Source organism: Cheilinus undulatus, linkage group 5, assembly GCF_018320785.1.
Source record: "Cheilinus undulatus linkage group 5, ASM1832078v1, whole genome shotgun sequence".
In the NCBI taxonomy this organism is placed as follows: Eukaryota; Metazoa; Chordata; class Actinopteri; order Labriformes; family Labridae; genus Cheilinus; species Cheilinus undulatus.
The window spans coordinates 9,037,695-9,060,582 of record NC_054869.1 but is presented as its reverse complement, the minus strand read 5'-3'; the positions used below and the strand labels follow the sequence as shown (position 1 = coordinate 9,060,582).

Sequence of the window (22,888 nt, the reverse complement as noted above, 5' to 3'; positions counted from 1 at the left end):
TAATCAGGCTTGCACATCTGGATGCTGCGATTTTACTCCATTCTTCTTTGTAAAACTGCAAGGAACGTTGGGGATTAGGTGTGACTCTGCCACTGCAAAACAGTCACCTTGTCTTTAAAGCATTTCTGTGTAGCTTTCGCTGTATGCTTCAGGTCACCGTCTTGCTGGAAATTAAATCTTCTCCCAAACTGTAGTTCTCTTGCAGTCTGAAAAAGATTGCCCTCAAAGATTTCCTATATTTTCCTGCATTCATTTTGTCCCCTCCCCTTACAAGCCTTCCAGGTCTGGCTGAGAAGCATCCCCACAGCATGATGATGCCACCACCATGCTTCAAATTTGGGATGGTGGGTATGTGGTGATGTGCAGTGTTTGCTTTCCGCCAAACATAGCATCTTGTTTGATGGTCAAAAAGCACCATATTGGTCTCATCAGACCAAAGAGCTTTCTTCCACTTGACCGTGAATCTCCCACATGCTTTCTGGTGAACTCTAGTTGAGATTTCATCTGAGTTTTCTTCAACAGTGGCTTTCTCTTTGGCACTCTCCCATAAAGCTTAGACTGGTGAAAAACCTGGGCAACAGTTGTCTGCAGTGTGTCTCCCATCTCAGCTGCTGAAGCTTGTAACTCTTTCAGAGTTGTCATAGGTGTCTTGGTGGCCTCTTTCACTAGTCTCCTTGCACGGTCACTCTGTTTGTGAGGACGGCCTGGTCTAGGCAGATTTACACATGTGCCATATTCCTTCAATTTCTTGATGATGGATTTAACTGGATGGATATGTTGGATGGATTTATCTTCCAGACACATGTTTTTGTACCACAATCACTTGAGACACATTGACTGCATTCAGGTGATTTCCATTTCAATAATTGTGAGACTACTAGCACCAAATGGCTGGACCTCTGTTGAATATGTTCAGTCTCATTAAAGAGGGTGAATATTTATACCAGGGTTTTTTTTTTTTTATTTAATGCACTGTCTATGAAATGTCAAATGTTGTAGGCTAGTTTTTTTTCCCACAAATGCCCAAATTTGTTGATGTAATGATCTATCTGCATGCATATACACAGGTTGCACTGCAGTAATGAAGCTAATTGCTACTTAGACAAGCAAATACACAAAAAAAGTTTGATCACAATTTTATATTGACTAGAAAAAAAAGACTGGACAAAGACAAGTAAATGTGCCTTTTAAATTTTAAGACCTTTCACTGGTAAAATATGACTTAAGGCCTTAAATTTGAAATGTCCAATTTAAGACTTTTCCAAGGATCCACGAGAACCCTGGTTTATGCAGCCAGTTATTTAACATTATGTATTTTTATTCCATTGACATTGCTTCATTGAAAGTTCACTGAAATCTTTCCTTGCACACAGTAAAAGCCAAATAAGTGAGTTTTGTTTAAGCCTGTTCTTTAGGATAATAATAAGAAAGGAGTCACAATATTCAGACATATGGGTCTTTTAATTTCTTCATATAAACAAGCAAATCAGATCTATATGCACATCCATTTTTAACATTTTGCAGCATAGCTAATATAACATACAGATTAACTTACAGCATTTAGAGGCATTTATCAAACCCTTAAACATAATCTTGCAACATTTTCACACGTGGCTAACGCTACTTTAAAAGTTTAACTAGAGGTTGATTATAGTCTAGACTAACTACTCAATAGTGCATTGCATACAAAGTTAACAGGCATCAGGGAAGACTGCTTGTCCCTCATGGAGAGATGAGTTTTTAGCTGATGTGATCTCGGCTCTGATGCCTGTGCAGTTCCTAGGAGCTGCAATGAGGTAGAATGAAACCTGCCTCCATACTGCTGAGCAGTCCGGTCCAGACTCTTACACACAAGCGAGTAAATATTTTCCTTAGTATACAACACAACACAACACCCCCCACCCCTTAAACACCCACACCAGGGAGAATGCAAAGCACTCAACCAAAGCCTCTTTAATACCAATTCCTGATTGGAGCGGCTCGGGACTGTTGTTGGCTTAGGGCGCCCAGATCTCCGGTGGGGAATAATTAAAACTCAGCCACACCGTCGGGGGATCGACCAGGTTTTGCTGAGGGCCTGAGCCTCTGAGGAATGCCAGTGTGGACCCACCGTGACTCAAGGGATACAAATAAAAAAAATACACACCTAAATCACCTTACTAAAAACCACAGATTAACTCAAGAGCTCTGGCAGAGGCCAGAAAAGTGCCCATTCATAAACCCAGCTTGCCACCAACACCTAGAAGAGCTACGTTCCATAATTAAACATACCCTTTCCAGTCACTATGGCTCATAGAACTAAAAATATACATCAGAAAGTATACAAAATTCTAAGAATTAATGTGTAAAGTACTGAGGATGTGTGATTTCAAAGGGGATACTTTGCATTTTCCTCCTCATGATGTGTCCCACTTCAGTAAGAAACCCTTCATGATTACAGCTGGATATAGACAGCTCTTCTATGAAGTCTGGCTCACACCATGACCATGCAGACCCATCTGTGTAAGAAAATCAATGTGCAAATTTCCTCATAGCTGTAAAATATAAACACATCTATCAAATATTCATACTCATCTTAAGCGTATACTCTCCTAAACAAAACAAGAAAACTACAAAAATAAAGTACTGGATTCAAGCTAAGTGTTTTCTACTTTCCCCTTCTTTTTTAACAGCAATTTCCTACAAACAGTGAGCCCAACATAACAAGGTCTAACATCCAGTCTTCATCCTCACGTTTCAGTATATAAGGCCTCTTTAAACTACGGTCATGAAGTCGACAAGGCAAAATAGTCAAGAATTAATGTACGATTTGTCCTTTTTCAGTAGAAACACTGGCTGTGCACTCTGATTAGGATGGACGTACTTGTGATAGTCATAAAGAAGATTTAACATCAGCTTAGCATGTCAGCACTTTACTCACCATGAAACATGGTTCGCCTGCATTTAAAAACAACGCAGCAGCTTTGTGTACCTGAGGATCCAACTAAACACTAAATCCTTAACATCTTTAAACTTTTAACAAAACTCTGCAATGACAAACCTAACATACGTTTCAACATTTAACTGTTGAGCTGTGTTGGCACGACTCACTTAAGATGTGCAAGTGCACCATCAAACACTTGCTAAAATCAATTACAGGCGAGTGCCGCTGAAAGCACCATCACTTTCAGCTAAATCAACAAGCACAGGTTTCCTGTAGCGCTGCTTTTTTTCCACTCGCGACCATATGCGAGTGGCTGCATTTCATCACAGCTTAGCCCTTACTACAAGGCTCTAAGAAAGGGTCCCTTCTACACTATAATCACCTTTTGAGATGATTATCCTGAGCAAAGCATACAACAGTGCCCCCCCCATGCCCTCTGACAGGGTTACAACACATTGATCCCCTTCCAAATCCTACACAAATATCACAAGGGATTATTAATCTACCAGAGAACGTATGCACAGGCTTTGACGTGGCTTTTTGCCCCTGTCTGGGGAATAAGTAATTCCCTGGAGAAACAAGAAAAGTCCCTAAGAGGTGAGACATTTAGACTTTATATTTTTTGGAGCTTGTGTCTTGGAAACATGTATGGTGCTAATATTACCATCTCTATAGTCTGATAAAACATTAGCAGTAAACCCTAAGAAGTACAGTTTTCTTAACTTTCTCAACACTGCGACACATAAAAAGAGTTTCAGTGTACCACATGTGTTCTAACCCCCAAACATAGAATAAATATTTATATCTAAGTAGAAAATCAGCCATGATCAGTACAGATTGCATCTCTAGCCGAGCATTTTTTCCATTCTTCACAAACATTTTTTGTGTTTTCTTAGCAACTCTGACTTTTGACTGCTAACCTCCTGCAGTCTTCCTCAGAAGAGTGAGAGTACATCCTCAACACAACAGTCAAAACCACATAAAAAAAACTCCAACAATTACTGGTACACCCAAAAGGAAAGAATCAACAGAGACAATAGCTGAAGTCATTACTGAGAGATCTTGAATATCATGTGAGGAAACATACTTTGGAGAAGCAGGAAGACCTTTTGGCACACGTAAGAGGGAACACCAGAAAGAATGTGAGAAGGAAACATCTGGAAGGTGCACACGATCCATGAAAGAAAAGGCAAACAAGAATATTTAAAATCAGCCATATGCAAACAGGACCATGGAACTATGAACCAGGATGAGGGGGATTACATGTTGCCCCACACATGGGATGCTGTCATCAAGAAGCTACCAGACAGCAGGGAGCATGGTCATCCAATGAATCAAGACAGGGTGACAGAGATTGGCTGAAAAAAACCCATCACAGCAACATCATGTGACTTCTGAGGAAGACTGCAGGAACACAAAACTCTACTGTCAGTCAAAATGCTGAAAAAAATGTTCATATAGTTGGTGGTTTTATACCTGGCAGATTTGACGAGTGCATTGCCACAGGGAAAATGTTTCTAAATCTAAATGGTGGAGGTCAAATAAAGAGTAACTAACCCTTGAGACCACTTTCTCACATGAAAACCTATGCATATGGAGATCAAGTGGTACTGCTAATCAGTTAAGGCCCAAATCTTGACTTTTTAGCACAACGTGTTGAAATTATACATTTTGCTTCAACATGTGCATAACAAATGCTCTCTTCAGGTTGAAACTAGGGATGTGCATGGTTAACTGCTAAAACGGTTAAATTCATTTATTAAATTAGCTGGCGTGGGATTTTGGATAAATTCATTTATTAAATTAGCTGGTGTGGGATTTTGGAGTCGGTTAAACTATTACCTATCATTTTTTATAAACACTGGCTTGAAATCCTGGTCTATAATGCTCTTTTTTATGAGAAGCTCAGCGGTGGCTTAACGGTTAGCGTGTAGTAGAACGGCGCGGTATGACAGTTTTTTTAAAGTAGTAAATGGAAATACAGTGGTACGTAGGCCGTCGAGGTTTGAACTTCCATATAACTTACACCCGAAGAAAAAAGAGGCCACATATCAAAGCACGATATTAATCTGTAAAGAGGGATGAAGGCTGGCAGCGTTAGCTTGTAATGTTAGCCACGCTGTAGAGACTAATGTGATGAATTTGACTGTTTTCCAGGAATTTCCTCCTCTTTACACTAGTTGGTTAAATGAAATGTAAATGAGCGTTTAGCCGAATAGGGAAAAAGATGCTTAGGAACATCCTTAGTTCTGCTGCAAATTAATTTTTTTTTTTAATCAGCTATCTGGTGGTAAATGATGTATTTAGCACCATCTATCAGATCCACAGACCTCAAAAGTTACTGCCCACTTTTTCTACAAACGTTAAATTTACTCGTTGTAGATGACAGCCAAAGTTTGATCCCTCTTTATTTGAAAAATGGCCGTTAAAATCACCAGTCGTAGCAAACAAAGACATTTCCCAGGTAAAGGCGGGGTCAGCCAATCAGAGACGTCACTTATCTCTCTAGGACTGTTGGTAATGCAATTCAACTTCCCAAAATTGCAAATTAACCTTTATTTCTCCTAAATTGAGGTTGATAATATGAAAACTTGTATCTTCTACATGACCATATATCAATATTTCACACTTGGGTAGCTTGCAGCAAGTCTACCTTGCATGATTATGACAAGAGATGCACCATATTATCAGCATATCAGTAAATACGTACATTGTTGCTGTTATTCACAGCAGATATTTCGGCATTAAAAATCTACTCATCGGTAAATACTGGCTGTACGAACAAATATGTTAGTGAAGTTTTAGGTAAGACCAACAGACCTTTGTCAGCTGAGGTCTTTTTTATTTATTCATCATCATTGCTTACACTTTTAAGGACTGAAATTAGATAATTTGTTTATCCTCACTTTAAATTGTGTTTTTGAGGACTTAAGTCGTAGGCCCGAACTCCATTTAAATATTGTATTGATATCAGTTTTGGGCAAAACTAATATGTAAAGATCGGCACAGTGCATCCCTAGTTATGACACTATGGCTAAAAATCTAATCTGAAAAGCAGCACGGACTGAGTGATGTGGCTGATGGGGAGAGTAGGAGCCAGCCCTGTCCATGACATTCTAAAGGCGTTTTTTTTTTTTTTTTTAAATTCCAGGGTAGCTGCATCTCTGCTGTAACTCTGGGGTTTAGTTACTCTTCAAAGCCCCCACAGGTCTAAACTCCAAATAGTGGCTCAAACCTTTAGTAAACATTAATAATAAACACTAATAATAATGTGCATAGCATTGTTTCAGACAGCTACGTGTCAAGCAAAACACCTGTCACAACTGTAAGTGGATATTGATTGTTATTTCTGCATTAGGCTATTGCATAACATCTGGAAGAGGCAGATATTGAGGACGGACACAAGCAGAACTTCACAAGATCATGTCTGTGAGACTCTCAGTTTGACACTTAGGTGAAGACAAACCCCTCTTCTTCTTCTTCTTCAGCTTTTGAAGCGTGTCTGCTCACAGATGTGGTTGAATTTCCTGAAAAATAAATTAAGAGTTAAAAAGGTTAAAAAAAAAAAAAAAAGACTGCACAAGATATTAATACAAGAGGAGGTCAGCAGGCATGAAGAACTTCAAGTTAATACAATGGCTCCTTCTAGTGGTACAGTAGGAGTACTACATGTAAGCGTTTGCACCATGTGTTTTTCATTTCTGTCCTGTTTGACACATTAAGTGAAATTATTCTTAACAGATTTATGACTGAGGTCTGAGCTTTGCCAGGGCATTAAAAATGTTTTTAATGACACAAGCTGTCTAGAAGAATGTGTTTCGTCAAAATGAGTGTCAGTAAGCTTTATTTAATTTCTAAGAGATAGAGCATGTAGATCTTTTTGCACTGAAATGTCTTAATTAATCAAAAATGAAAAAAGCTGGTAAACAACAATACTGTGGGATTTCACTGAAAATAAAATTAAAAGACAGTGCTTGGTGTAAACAGACAATAGTAGTTAAAATACTTACATTGCATGATGTGCTTTCACCTGGGTACGACAGTTGCGTCCCCAGTAACAATCAGGACGAGATGCGACAGCAGCTGAGGAAACAAGTGTTATAAAGATATTTAAATTAAAGATATTTAAGCCTGATCCTAAAACAGCAGAAACATCTGTTATGTCTATGTTGTGTTAAAAGGAACCTGCTTTTTAAGAGGCCTTATTTGATAAAGATTAGTGCCTTTTACATGAATGTTGCATAAAAACACCCTAGATTTATACAATTTTAGAATTAAAAAAAAAAAAAGGGCTGTCGTTGTTGGAAGAGGAACATGCAGCCATTTGACTGCAGTCCTTAGAGTGCATTATGGAACTTCTTTTTGTAGGTGTGTCTTCCTTTAAGCTTTTCAATTTTTGTCTGAGGGGCTTTCCAAAATGATTCCCTCTCACTCCCAGTCCAAATTTCCTATTATGTCACAGGTGATGCTCTCTCTTGGTAAAGCTGGAGGGTTTAAATACAGCAGCAGGCTGCAGCAGCAGCAGGTTTAAATACAGCACTCACCCACTCAGCAGGTGAGTGGGACAAACTCCACTCACTAAATCACTCCATAATATGAGAGGAAACTACATATGTGGTGGCATATTTTTAAATCTTTAAATGATTTCAGTCAAAAACAGAATGGAAGTGTGTAGGGGAGGGTGGAGGAAGCACTTTTGGAAAGGCACTTGGAGTGATTCTGAAGACACATGACTGTCAGACAAGGGGCAGGGAGTGAAGAACAATGGTTAAAAAAAATTAATGGAAATGGAGGAAAGTCAGTGCATTACATCTATAAATAGACCTGCAAGATGTAGTTATCATTAGAAAATCACAACAGGAATGATCCCTGCACTTTACAAAGAACTGATCCTTTTCCACAGGTTAACTGATTTGCCTGGCCTGGCATGGAGGTTGTAACAAATGACTTAGTCCTGCAGACTACCTTCCACACTGCTAGCCAGATGAAAGCTGACATGACTCTTCTACACCTCTTTAACAGCTTTTCTCCCTCATTTTGTTCTGTAAGTACTTTTATGAAATGCTGATATGGTGTTGATCAAATAAATGTTGCGGTCTAAGCAACCGAATAAATCTTTTGTTTACGAACGAGCCTGTTCTATGAAATGACTCTTATATAAACCACAGGAGCTGGCTCAGTGTGAGAGCCGGTTTCCTTTCTTCTGTTTTTGTGGTTATGTAATACACATTTAAAAGCCAAACTGGTACCAAATAAAGACCCGTTTGGGAGCTCATAAACTGGCTCCTATTACTGAGCTGAGCCAAATAACCATGGTCTTTAAAAAGATAGGTATTCCCCATTTCAACAAGCAAGCCTGGATGAACATCAGCTGCAGAAAAGCAAGCAAGATCTGGGTTTACCATGCCAAACCTTGACTAACTGGACTTAACCAAACTGGACTGCTTAGAGAAAACAGACCATACAGGAGCACCATCTGACTCTGCTAGTCCAGGCTTTACACCGAGGCATGTCTGCTACCTAAACTCTTTTATTCTTCTACCTGAACATGTCTTTACTTTCAGGACTCAAAAGTAACTCAACAGTATATTTTTCTAACTAATATTTCTTTGCACAAAATACATAAAAGAGACTAATATTAATAGAATAAACAAATCCTGATGTGTGGGCTTCCTTTTGAAGAAGATATGCAATTACAATCGTTGAAATAAAACTGTTATGATTTTATTTGTACCTGGCAGTTCAGATGAGGGGATGCTCTGTCTGTATTTGTAGGCCAGCTCTTTGAATGCTCGCAGGCCGCAGCAGAAGCACATGATAGTGTTTGCAGAGATTCGAGAGTCTGTAAGACAAAGTAGAAAAGAAAAAAACTGTCTCCATTTTTTTTTTCCAACAGTGTTGTTAGTTAAACTACACAGTATGTGCTCTGGACTGAATGATGCACCCTCAAAACACTCAGTACTTCTGTATTGAATCTGATAGGAGAGAAATTCATCTTTGTACTCACCTGTGAGATAGCACTGTCCCTGCTGTAATCTCTGCAGAGACTCCTGCAGCAGATCTCTCCATGACTTCCCTCTGGAGGTTAAGTAGTTCTGATTCAGGACAGAAACATACAAATAAATAATCATTGCATTTTATACAGTGATAACTTTAGACATGCATTTTAAGCATCTTACATTCCAAGTATATTCACTGACAGAAACTTTTGACATCTGACATTTTGTAATCAGAGTTTATGGAGCTTTTCAGCAGTAGATGCTGTTTAGTGGACAAATGGATGCAAAATGACTCAGAGCTTCATAAGGGTAAATCATTTTGAAAAAAACTTGCGCCAGGTTAAATCACCCCCCAAGAATTAAAACCTACTTTGCTTACCTTTTTAAGAAATAAATTATCATAGTAAAAATCTAACTAAGCTGTATCTTACCTGTAGGATCTCTGATTCAAAGTTGTTGTTGTTCAGCACACCATCCAAGCATTTGTCTGTCAGATTGAGCTCTGAAAGAAATGGAAGCATTCGATTTGAACCAAAAACTTTGTAAAAGAAATGGATGCAGCCGCCATGATGTCATATTTGGTCTGTGGACCAAATATCTAGGACTGCAAGTTAAGCATTTGCAGATTTATATGCTGCATTTCCATACTGGTTTATAGTTATCCTGGTGAGATATGTCAACCACAGGTGTCCATGTCTAAAAGCTTACCTTGCTTTATAATATATTTTAATCTAGATGAAACCAAAATTCAAAAATCAGAAAGGCCACTGATTGAGACTAAACATCAGGAGGAAAAAGCTGTGGTTAGAAAAAAAAAAAAAAAAAAAAAAAAGATAAAGTGGGGTCATTTATTGGTAGCACTAAATACAATCAGACTTTAGAGAATAATGGAGGCTCCCCCTGCTGGCTGTTATCAAGAATGCATCTTACAATAATTAATTTCCCTTTTTAAACCAAGAGGCTGTAGCATAAAACATACAGTTTAACTAAAAAACACAACAAAAATTTTTTTAGGGGGCAAAAACTGGATGAGTGGACATGCACACCCCTAAAACAATACTTAAAGTGGTAGTGAACACTTAACAATTTTTCAGCTATACACTAAAGTTTCTGACAGAACAGTGATAAAACACATCAATGCTGGTGTTATTTCTGACATTTGAATCAAACTGATAAAAATCTGCATTTTATGGCTCTTAATTAGCTCAAACGAACATCTACTTTGACAAATCTTTTCAGAAAAGGCGTGACTTATGTGATGTAGGATCCTACCATCAGTAGGTTTCTACGTCACAAACTTTATATAAAAAGGTAGAACGTTACCGCCTCTATGATGACTTCATGTACATTTTTTGCAAAATTTAGTGCTTGGATGTTTTTCTTCATCAGAAAGTGCTTCTGTCTGGCCACCCCACCCCATAGCCAGACATGAAAAATATGACCCAAAAAATGCCTAAGGCTGTTGGGGCAGCATAAAAATTTGGGACTGTTCTTTAGCTGGAAATGGCGCTTTAGTTTAGGTGGAGGTAATTATGAACATTTCCAGATACCAGTCAATTTCGGCAAGAGAAATTCCACCTTTCAGTGTGACAGTGACCCAAAGAAAACATCTAGATCTTCAAATGAATTGCTTCATCAGAAGAATATAGACATTTTAAGATGTTCCAGCCAGAACCATGACCTAAATCCCGCTGAAAATCTGTGGGTGAACTGAAGAGGGTTGTGAACAGGAAATGCTCTCATAATCTGAAGAGATACGTTAACGCTGATAACCTCTGACCCAAAAAGACTGTCTGCTGCTAAAATTGAAAGTATTAGATCAGGGTGTGCATATTAATGCAGCCAGGTTTTTGTCCATTTTTATTTGCATCAATTCCTCCTTAAATATCTTGGTTGGTTTTCAACTGAATTGTAAATCAAAGGCAGACAAATATCTGTATACTGGCATTGCTCTTAACATTACAAAAATGTAAAATTTTAACAGAGGTGTGTCGATTATTCAGAGCCACTGTAATCCCCATGAAAGAAAGAAATTATCTGGTTGGAAAGTAAACACAGAACTTTTGAAGTATTGCATGCTTGATGTTATGAGATGCATTAATTTAGCACAGCGATAAGAGAGCAAAGTTCATCCCTGCTACTACAAGTATAAGTTATCCACCCAGAACTAAAGTTAACACAATGCTGAACTCATTATTTCATACTTGAGTTTATTTCTTGATTTGATGCAATCTTACTAATTACATGATGTTATTGTGGAATCATTATTGTTTCTCCAGTACTTGGTTTACCCATTGGTAATCTACTGATAGATATTTTTTCTCTATGGAAAATGATGTGAATTTTCTGCTGAAGCCATAGGTTGGCAAGATCTCATTTTCGGTGTGGCGTTTACATCCACAGTTTTTCCCAGGGTAGCTATCAGCCAGTTATATGAGAGGTAGCATTCTTCACGCAGCTGACTGTGTAACTAAATGAAAGGTTTACAAGCAGATATATCTCCAGACTATGACTAATGTGTAGATTCCTCTGGGGATGTTCTTCTGGAAGAGGTACATACCACTGAATCGAGCCAGACAGCCCTGACAGCCAATCCTCTGGCAGCCCCAGTACATGTGACAGAAGGGTCGCTGGCACAGTGCACCTGCCAAAACACAGCCCAACATGCATACATGGTGCATAATGAAGATAGAGTTATTATCTGTACATTTGAACTTCTTGGATGGTTTTACTTCCTGTATTATTTGACTTTGAATGCACTGTGTTTGTAGAAATACTTTGAAAACATGTTTTTAAACTGAACAGAAGTACATCACATTTCTACCCAGAGACTAAAGAGTTCAGGAGACACTCACATTGTTGAGCAACACTCTGCTGGCTGTTCAGCTCAGCCTGTCTGTCCGGCATCGGCTGGAGGCAGCAGGTGCACATGAGATGGAGGCCCTGAGGGGGGCAGCGGTACTCCTTGGGATCCTGAGCAGCTGCACACAGAACAGAATGTTTAGACAGCTGACCTGAGGTTAAGATCTCAGCGGATGACGGAAGGATCCTCATAGTTATGGTACGGTGATCTTCCAGATCCACTTTCTGGATCACACAATGGGATTCTTACTTGTTTAAACAGAGAGTTTAACTGTGGTAAATTATCTTCTCATGTTGTCTTCAATCGTACTCACCTGAGGGGATATCAGAGGATGTTGAAGGCTGCTCCCCTGTGGGCTTTTCAGACACTTCCTCACTGGGCGGTTTGGGTGGAGGAAAAACCAGGGGTGGAGCAGGAAAACCGGGGAGCCAGTAGTTTGAACCAGTAGTAAACAGCATCTGACTGACGTCCCTCCTGTAGCCTGGGCACTGTCTACATATCACTAGAGGCTGACTGGAGACAAAAAACAAAGGACACTAAGACGCAGATAACTTTTAGCAAAACAACAAGAAAACAAGGTTCTACTGATAAAGAGCATTGGTATAAAATTGTTTTTTTGAAAGTTATTAGAACGCTGTTTTAATGCTTCAAGGGTGCATTCATGTTGGTTTTTAACCCTGCAAATCTTTTTTACCTTGATGCCATTTCAGAATGAAAACAGGCATATAAACAGTGTATTCACAAAGTATTCAGACCCCTTCACTTTTTTCTATTTTGTTATTTTGTTGCCTGATGTTACAGGTTTTATAATTCATTTTTTCTAATTAATCTACACTCAGTCCCCCATTGTGGCAAACTGAACACAGAATTTTAGACATTTTTGCAAATTTATGAAAAATAAAGATCCTAAATATCACATTGACATAAGTATTCAGACCCTTTGCAACACTGCTTAAAATCTAGTTCGGGTAGATTTCTCTTCACTGTTGCTGAGATGTTGCTACACTTTGATTGGAGTCCACCTGTGGTAAATGAAATTCACTGGACATACTTTGGAAAGGCACAAACCGCTCTAAAGAAGACCTCACTGCTGACAATGCATATCAGAGCAAAAACTAAGCCATGAGGTCAAAGAAACTGCCTGCAGAGCTACAAGACTGTTGACAGGCACAGATCTAGGGAAGGCTACAAAAAATTCTGTGCACTGACATTTCCCAAGAGCACAGTGGCCTCCATAATTCTCAAACAGAAGAAGTTTGGACCAATCAGGACTCTTCTAAGAGCTGGCCAAACTGAACAACCAGCAATTTGCAGCTCAAAACCTAGCCCTGAAAGTGGGAATAAACTTTCTATCAGTCTTAATCCATAACTTGGTGACACATAGCTCTATTAACACTCTTGACAGTTTTACATTCTAAACTCTTTAAAGAACGAGAAGAAAAAAATCTTTTAACTGAACATTTAATCCTGCTCTGGACACAGGCTGTCCTATGGCATGAGAGCTTGTTTGGTGCAGCACTGAAAGGCATCCAAAATTCAGCACAGAGATGCCACAGTTCATGGCGCATAAAGGAATATCAGGGAGATTCAGATAGTATACAAACACGCAGAGTAATTACTTTAGGGCCTCATACGAGTTAAAAAGTCCAGGTTTCATTCAGCAGAAGTGCTTGGAACTCTGATCAGGCTCCAGATTATATGCCGTGAGCGATAACTCTCCACTATGAATCTCTCTCACCTCACTGGACTCTGTATAGTTAACGTAGCTACTGATCCAAAGTCAGGTGAAAAAAACGCAGTGTCGGATCAGATATTGTATAAATCTTTTTTCTATTTTACTGCCTAAAAACAATACTTATGTATACTGAGTCATCAACAGGTATAACTTGATCGACAGTGGATGCTTCATGTGATGACACTGGCGCGTGACGTATCCGTGCTCAGGCCTGGATGCGTTGAGTAGTGTAAGTGCGGGCCAAAGGGGGGACAGGAGAGGGGGTCAAATGGGCTTTAGCACGGTCAGAATACGGCATGGTCAATTGGCCTACTGTGAGTGCACCTTGAATCTTGATAATTTTTTTTCTCACTGAAAGCTGCTTTATCTCCCAGCATTGCACTGCAATACCTTTAAATTGTCAATTGAGGCAGATGTGTATTTATCTGATACACTAAAACACAGAGTTAAATGGACCTAGTGCTTTTGTCAAAGTAGAAACTTTTCATCCACAATCAGAAAAAATAAGAAAAAACAGAAAAAAATCATGACTGAAAATTAACCTAGAAATTCAAATGTACATATTTTTTAAAGACAGGGACTTTTACCAAATGAAAATCACATGCCAAATTTAGTACTCGTTTCCAAGAAATACTAACGTCTAAAAGTTTTACCTAATGTCTGACGAGTCGCTGTCATTGTCAGAGAGCTCAAAGAGGAAATCTGAGCTGCCCTCCTCGTCTGAGTAAGAACGCTCAACCTTTGGCTGCAGCATGTCCTGAGTTATTTTGTTACGGCTGTCCATGCTCTTCAGGTCCTCCTCACTGCGACATTTCTCTGAAAACATGCAAATCCAAACAGAGTCAGTCTATGATGACAGCTTACTGAAATTTAAAGATCATTTTGAGAATGGTACACGTAAGTAAGTCTTATGTGCATTATGCTGATCATCCATTTAAGTAAGGCCTTTTTCAAAGTCAGATCTTACTTTTGAATGAAATTAAATATCACATGTACGATTTAATTAAAGTTGTTTCCATCATTCAGACCTGGATGCTGGATGAGGTAAGCCTCCACTAGGTTGTTGAGGACGTGGTTCTTCCGAATCCTCTCCACAGGGCAGCGGCAAGTGGGGCAAAGGGACGAACGCTCCATCCAGCCCGAGTAGCAAGCAGCACAGAAGACGTGCATGCAAGGCTGCAAGCTACAGCAAAAACAATAAAAGTAAATGCATACTCCCTGCATTTAGTTTTAATGCTGCATGCAAAGTGCCTGACAGGAAACCAACCCTCATGACTGATCCATCTCACCTGACACAGTCATGTAGAAGATCCTGACAGATAACGCAGGTCAGGCTCTCCTCCATCTTGTCTGTCTTTGCTCCACCCACTGGTGGTTTGGACAAAAGACTTCCCTTAGCTGAAGTGGCCGCGGCTGTACCAGAGGCGTGCGGCAGGCCTAAATCATAGTCTTTGTCTGTAAACACAGAAACTGGAAATTACAAGCTACACTTAGACAGCTGCCTTGTTTGGCTTACCAAATCTTTGTAAGCTATGTGTAAGAAGAAGCTTTTGGTTAGAACTAAAGCTCAAAGTAAAGCTCAGGTAATACCTTTCAATGCCCTAGTTAAGACCAGTGGAAAGTTTGGGCTTTCCAAGTGCAAAAAGTGCACCTGATTTACATTTGATGTCTGTAGCAGTGAAAGCTATATCCTCCAAGTTACACAACCAGTTTTAAAGCCGAGAGCAAACTGGACAACATCTGTTCAGCTACTCAAAGGTTGCAGTGCAAAATGACTGCTGAAAAATGATGTGGAATTTTCTTAAACTCAGTGTTATACAATTATAATACAAAAACACATTAGATTTTGTTTAATGAAACTGATCATATTATCAGTCAGTCCTTTTTTAGGGAACATCTGTAATGCAACATTTCCAAAGAGCTTAAAAGAAGGTCAGGGTTACGGAACTTTGGCATCAGCTGCATGGCGCATAAACAAAGATGGAGCAGCTTTTGCTGGTTGCTACTAAAAAAAATCAATTTAATGTGAGAACAACAGAGGAAAAAGACTTATTTCCATGTTCAAAAATAACTTACTATCATCAGTTTTCCTCCTCTTGCTCTCTGGCTCCATGTCATCCACATCTTTTTCTGGTGCTTGGGCTGCATCTCCAGCTTGGCCTGATAATGTGAAGAAACAATAGAACCGGATCAAACATTTTGAAGTTCCTTGCAAATGATGATAAAAAAGTTAAGCAGAGTAAGTATTTGGATTGGGTGGTATCCATTTTTTAAATACTGTTAAACTTAACAAAACCTTCCTGCAGTGTATGGTGTAAAAAAAAACCCCCACAAAACTATAAACCACTAATCATCAACTTGTGGCCTGAGGGCCATATCAGGCCCCCCAAAGCTTCCTGTCTGGCCCCCAGAAGATCATTAAATCCAGAAAAGGAGGACAAGAAGATGTTGTGGTTTTAAGAGTATCGTTTGACTGTAAATGTCTGAAGCTGTTAAATCCACCCCAATAACAATTAATATTGAAATAGTTTTAGAACAACTTAAATTTTTACCTGTTTTTACCGAAATTCACTTGGCAGCCATTATCAGTAAATATTTTTAAGAAGTGGGTTAAGACTTGCAGAAATGTTGCAAAAATGGCCAGATAAAGTGGTGAAAAGAGGTTAGAGAATGGCAAAATTGGGTGATAATGTCAGAATCGGTTGTGGAGTGGCAAATAGGGACAAAAATTGGCAGGAAAAACTGTAAAAAGAGGTCAAAATGTGGCAAAAATTGGTACAAGAGGAATAGAAGAGTTTTGATAAGGGTTAAAAGTGGCAAAAATGGTGGAAAAAAGTAATGAAAAGGTGTTAAAAAGAGGCAAAAATAGATGAAAAGTGTCAAATATGGATAAAAGAGAAGCACAAAGGGAATAAAACATGCAGAAAAAGTAGTTTAAAATGGGTTAAAGAATGGCAAAAATGGATTAACGGGGCAAATAGTATCATAAATTGATTAAAAGTAGCTAGAAATATAGCAAAAATACCCTGGCAAAGCAGTGAAAAGGGGTTAAAGAGTGGCAAAGTTAGTGAAAAAGTGGGAAAAATTGGTTTCAAAGTGGCAGAAAAAGATAAAAATAGGTTAAAAGTGGCAAAAAATATTGCAGGAATGGCCGAATGTAGTAGTGAAAAGGGGTTACAAGTGCCAAGATGAGTAAATATTGGTACTAAATAACAATTGTTGTGGGCCCATTCTCTGGGATTTTCAGGGGCCCAGCCAGCTCTGTGGGCAGGCCTGTCTCTGTGTGGCCTGCTGCAGTGAGATCTACCCTGTGTTTTGAAAGAAAATACAAATGCTAATACAATAATATGTTAATCAGATCAAAACATTTATTTAATTATTGTTTATTTGAAAGTCCAGCCCCCAGAGTCTGTGAGGACTAAAGCTGGCCCTTGTGCCAATGTACTTGATGACCCCTGCTGTAAACCAATGGCAGCCAACATGTGAAACTATTTTTAAATTTTTCATTGAAATTTGAAAATCTGGTGCTTTTTTTCGTACAACATACTTGTAGAAGACACTAATGTTAATTTAACTAAGTCAACATGTTTAATCATGCAGGGTTCCTTTCAGTAAGCTGGAGAAGATTACAAAAGTCCATTAACATAAAACTTTAGAAAAGTATGTGTGTAAGTTGGAATGCCACACTGCAGGAACAGTGCCCCCCCGCCTTGTTAACAGTGTGTTAGTGAGAACCTACCAGCAGCAGGAACAGCTGTGGTCTCCATGACAGCAGGAGTAGTTGGGCTCCTGATGCAGAAGTTGGAAGAGGAAGTGGAAGGCTGAGGTTCCTCCTGAGTTGGATCTCGAGGAGCCGTTGAGAGCATCACAGGTTCCACAGAGAGGGACATCTCCGAGTGTGGAGCAGAACTGAGGTCCGACCTCTCCAAGTCTCCGTCTGAGGTCAAAGACAAGGTAGAGGTTACATGTAAGCAACAAAGCAGCAGTGCGAAAAATAGACTGTAATTGCAGCAACTTACCAGGATCATGCGTTGTAGCGGAATGCTCTACATTGATTGAGTGGTATACATAGGCAATATCTAAAGAGAAAAGAGCAAAAAATCTCACCTTTAAACCCTGTTTGCAAAAAGGGCTGGGACTCGTACATGATAATAAGGGCAGAATGTGATGTTTTGAAAAAAGGTTACAAGACTGACATAAAAATTATCAAATGTTGAAATAGAGAAATTAACATGTTTAGGGAAAAATGAATGCCAAATTTGAATTTGATTTGTCTTAAGGCTGACAAAATGAAACACTCACTTTGTTCTGGCTCACTTTTCCGGTACACAAAGTAGATGACATCCCCATTCTGCAGCATGTGAGTTTGCTTCTTGACCAGTTTGGACATGTTGATTACTGTGCCATTAGTGCTAGAGAAACAAACAAACATGCATTCAAATTCAAATGTGATATCAATATTTTCATGAGTTATTAAGCTTCTTTAAAAAACCTCAAAATAGGCATTCATAACTATGAGAATATTGAAAAACAACTTGTTTTGGTAGTTAGATCAATTCTCAGAACAGTGGCGTATCTCACCCTTCCCTCCATCCTGTATCTGCATATCTGGTCCTGCATATGCATAGCATATTGGCGTTTAAACATCTACACCCTGAATAGGACGACCTCACCTTTTCTGGTGTGGTCCGTTGCATTAAATATTAAACTCCTGCCGTACAATGCTTAACAGGTAGAAGAGCTGTGAGCAGGGCTGCTCTGGGTAATACGTGAAGCCATTTGGCTGAGCCCAGAGCTGTTCAGGCAAAACTGGTTGAAGGGAACTGCATGCAGCATATGAAGCACTGCTTTTGTATAACAGTTCCATGATTTACCAAAGCATGGCCCACTGTTTCTCAAAATCCACAGCGGTTTTAAAGACTTCAAATCAGTGGATGTCCAGAGTTCAGGCACACACATGAGCAATACAGAGCGAAGAACGGAGGGAGAGAGTAGGAGAGAGACAGAGACTAGATAAAGATAGGATTAGATAGATGGTACAGACAGATAGAACAGCGGTACATCACTAGCTTGTTAAATCTTCAAGTGAACCTGCCTGTTTGACACTCAGTTTTGGAAACTGAACCAGTGAAACAGTTCACAAAGGTCATGGTTCATTGGGACAAAGTAAACATAAAGTCCTGGATTCATAATTCTAGGGTTCCCTAATTAATCACTTAAATGCAGCTTACAGTTTGTTCAGTCCTGTTTTATTTAGAACTCAGCCTACCTGTGATAGCTAGAACACAGCCTGTCATGTATTAAACATGAGGCAAAAAGGAGAAAACCAAAACATGATGCTAATTAAAACAGCTACACAGAAATGAATAGCCAAACATCTCCTTATGTGAAATAATGAAATGATTATCGCACAAATACAACATAAAAAATAAAATAAAATACATGCAATTTAGAGTAATTTATCATATTTACCCATTAGCCAATATGGTGCAGGTGTTCGGTAAAGGACTCATGTACGGGAGTAAAAGACCCTAACTAACTTATGTAAACACAGAATGGGATGTTCTCATGAAGCCTAATGAAAGCATTTAAATAGACACTTCCTCTGCTTCGAAATATCCATGTGTAGCCTATAGAATGTTTTTTTTTTTTTTAACAGGAAGATCAAACATAGTCCTGTATTCAAGTAAAAGTACAAAAGCAATTAAAACAGATATACAGAGGCTTGCAAAAGTATTCATATCTCTTGAACTTTTCCACATTTCTTCACATTATGAATACTTTTGCACATCACACTTTTCTGATTTTTATTTGTAAAATATTTTGCAGCTATGTATAATTTTCCTTTCACTTCACAATTATGCGCAACTTTGTGTTCGTCTACCACACAAAATCCCCAAAAAACAGATTTACGTTTGTGGTTGTAACGTGAAGAAATGTGAAAAAGTTCAAGGGGTATTACTACTTTTGCAAGCCACTTTACAGTGGATACACTATAGAATAAAATAAACGGTGCCACAAAAATGTCTTTCTGTTATTCTCTCCTTTTGTTTTACTTAAAACAAGCTATAAACATCTGAACAAAGGATGTCATACTTGCTCATTTATCACATTTATAATTTTTTGGTAGTCCAGTATAAATGGCAGTCTATCAAAATATAGTCAGAGCAAGTCTGGTCTCTGTAAAGGACCATAGCTCCTTGAATTTCTCTGACTGTAGCTTTATAGAAGATATTACTCTCCATAATGTTAATTCATGAACAGCTTTTAAACCAGTCTTCAAGAGCTGGAGCATCAGTTTGTAACCACTTCTTGGTCAGGGCTTTCTTTCTTACCATAAGTAATACTTTCATCAGATATTTGTCTGTTGTAGATTGAATATTTAATGCAATAGCACCAAAATACATTGAATACTAGAGGAATCAAGATTTGAAATACAGATTCTAAATATGATGAATGTTCTTCATGCAGGTATGCTTTTCCATGCATAATGTTTTAATAAAAGTTATGTTTTGACTCGAAAATAGCACAGAGGAGTTGAGGAGAGAGATATGACGTTGGGGTCTTACAGCTCTACTGATCTTGCTAGTGTATGTTGCTTTTATTGTTTATGTTTTGTTGTGCCTACTTCTTCCTCTTCTTCATTAGTGATTCACTAGTAGTTTACAGACAGTTACGAGTATTACTGCCATCCAGATTGGCCTGCAAATGCTATCACATTTGTTGGCCTTCTTTTTCTCCATTCACACATATTTTTCATGTGACTATGTGCCCTAAACGGTGATGTTCAGGACCAATACAAATACTATTACACCCCTGTTAACCAGCAATGAGATGGACAGAAGTTCAGTCTTAGTATCTTAAGATGTTTAATAACAAAGGTGCATCTCCAAAAATTAGAGTATCATGAAATGGTTCACTTTTTTTCTCTGTGATTTTATTCAAGAAATGAAAATTCCACATATTCTAGAGAAATGATACTTTAAGTTTTTAGATGCCTTTGTTAGTACATTCAATGGATTTAGGTAACCAGGAGCTTTAAACTTTAACAAGTTTGTCTATGTAGCTCATCAGATTAGAAAACAATTACATGATGCAACAATGTGTGCTGCTGTAAAGCTTCACTGTCTTTCAGTGTGCAGTACCTCATGTCCTCGAGCCATGCCAGCCCTGAGTTTTCATCCTGCACAATCTTGCAGTGCTCCCCTGATACCAGTTTGTTCGCTGGGAAGGACAAATGACATCCTGGACAAAAAAAAAGAGACATTATATTCAGCTTCTGGTTGTGTACATATGTGTTTTTTTATGTAAACCTATTTTTCTTCCACTACTTATAATTCAAAAAATAAAAACTCTCTGCAAAAAATGATCCCTAAAATAACTACTCAGACTATTTGACCAGGCACTAATTACATTCACAGTGCCATGGCACTTGAAAAAAAACTTTATTATAACCCAGACACAAGCTTACCAATTAAGGCTAGTCCCTTTTCATTGCAAAAAAGTAGACCTCAAAAGCTTTCAACAAACAAAACAGACACCGGGGAATATAGGCCCAACCTTTTCTGAAGCAAAACCCATACAAAGAAAAAATCTACTTAATATTCTACACACATGTTCTCAATGGGGCCCTTTTGTTATCATCGCAAGAGGCTGTCTAAGTTTGGTGCACTAAAGAACTCTTTGTGTTTTCAAGGGGGAGGTTTTTAAAAGCTCCAGACACTGACAGCAACATAGACACTTCAGACAGGACTGTCCTTTGTTAAAAGGCATCAGGAACTTTTTAAGCACAATCAAAATGTTAGCAAGGTTTAATGAAGCAGCATTCGCTAAAAATACAGATATGTTTCATTCATTCCTTCAGACAGACCAACCTTTTTTCCTGCCCACAGTGCACTCTCTGTTGAAGAGCAGGACAGTTTCACTGGAGTTCACATTGACCAGCTTCCCCCACGGCTGTCCTCTGTTATTAATGTCCATCCCCCACTCTTATTCCTGCAAGAAATTATGATATAACATTGTCTCAGTTAATAAAATATTGGGTTCATCCCTGTGTATTTTTTTTTACTTTTATAGGCTAGAAAGCACACACTACTAAAGAGAAAGTGAAATTAAATATCAATGCTAATGAATATAATGTAATAAAGTTATCAAAGCCATTCAGACTTCTAAGTCTATTGTTGTAAACAGGGGTCTGAAATAGGTCACGAGGTTATGCAAAAATTAACATTTAATATTTAGAAATCGGTTCCTAATAAAAATATTTCTTTAAAAATGTATGTAAAATACGCACCATCGAGTAAGTGTAAAGTACTGATGCAAAATACCAGTGTAAACTTTTTTTTTTATCTTTTACATTTAAACCCAATGACCCCAGACAGAACCCACCAAAACAGTTTATCAACTTGAGCATCCGTTAGTAAGATAATCTGTTTTTCAAGCTAATTTGTTGCATTTATCCTGTTCAATGAATGCCGAATTAATAAGTGACCTTTGACGAATTATAACACATTATTAGCAATGCCAGGAAATAAATAAATCTTGTAAAAATAATGTCTGTTTCATAAAAGTGAAGCGCTTTCTAATGACGTTTGGTACAGAGCCAGCTCGGGGCAGAACCTGCTAACTAGCAGCGCTTCGCTTTTCTGAGCTTATGAAGTGACTTTGTAAACGACAGAGTTTGAAAACTAGCATTTTTAAATCTTTATCTAACCCGACAAGTTTTCAAACATGTGTCATACAGGAAACCGTCCTTATTTCACAGCATTAAACGTGAATAACAACTTCGTTCAATAGTAACACTGAGCTAGCGCTGTTGCTAACGCTAGCAGACAAACCTCACTCCGGATCGAGGAGAAAAAAAATCAGGTTCACACAACAACATCCATAAATGCTCTGTGCGTTAATTTCTCTAACGTCTGTCACTGTTACTTTACCGTCAAAAGCTAAGTTTGATGTCCCAGTAGTTCCCTAATAAACAGTTTCTCCTCTTCATGTTCCAGCTAAACATAAGATGCACTTCCTGCTAAGCCATGGGTTGACATTATATACCGTCATCAGCTGATGGAGGAGGGGCACGTTGGGACATGATCCTGAATCATATACAAAGTGGTTTAGATTTGTTGCTGCTATGATGCTCAGATGATGCAGCTGATAATGCACGTGGTGTATTATATACTTACGATGGACCCTGCAAGCTGTGATCAAAAGTATAAACACATTTTCATCAAACATGCAGTCAAAGTTGCAAAGATTGTCAGCATACACCAGCTGCACATCACAGCAATTGGCGAACATAAGGGCCCTGAATATAGCCTACTTAAAAAATTATTCATGAATATCTAACTACTATCTCAAAATATAAGGAG

The 22,888-nt window shown here is 38.5% G+C and overlaps 1 protein-coding gene across 1 annotated transcript; it reads right to left on the bottom strand.

Moving 5' to 3' along the window:
- Positions 1–1,442: 1,442 nt before the first annotated feature.
- On the bottom strand, positions 1,443–22,555 carry chfr (checkpoint with forkhead and ring finger domains, E3 ubiquitin protein ligase). Its single transcript, XM_041787589.1, has 18 exons — positions 22,457–22,555; positions 21,395–21,515; positions 20,666–20,765; positions 17,823–17,932; positions 17,540–17,599; positions 17,260–17,457; positions 15,597–15,680; positions 14,810–14,975; positions 14,549–14,703; positions 14,174–14,336; positions 12,099–12,298; positions 11,778–11,903; positions 11,483–11,566; positions 9,354–9,424; positions 8,931–9,018; positions 8,658–8,765; positions 6,934–7,006; positions 1,443–6,450 (listed from the first exon to the last, which is right to left on the bottom strand). Exons 2-18 carry the CDS (start codon positions 21,498–21,500, stop codon positions 6,408–6,410), a joined length of 1,935 nt encoding a protein of 644 aa, XP_041643523.1. The 5' UTR covers positions 21,501–21,515; positions 22,457–22,555; the 3' UTR covers positions 1,443–6,407.
- Positions 22,556–22,888: the final 333 nt, after the last annotated feature.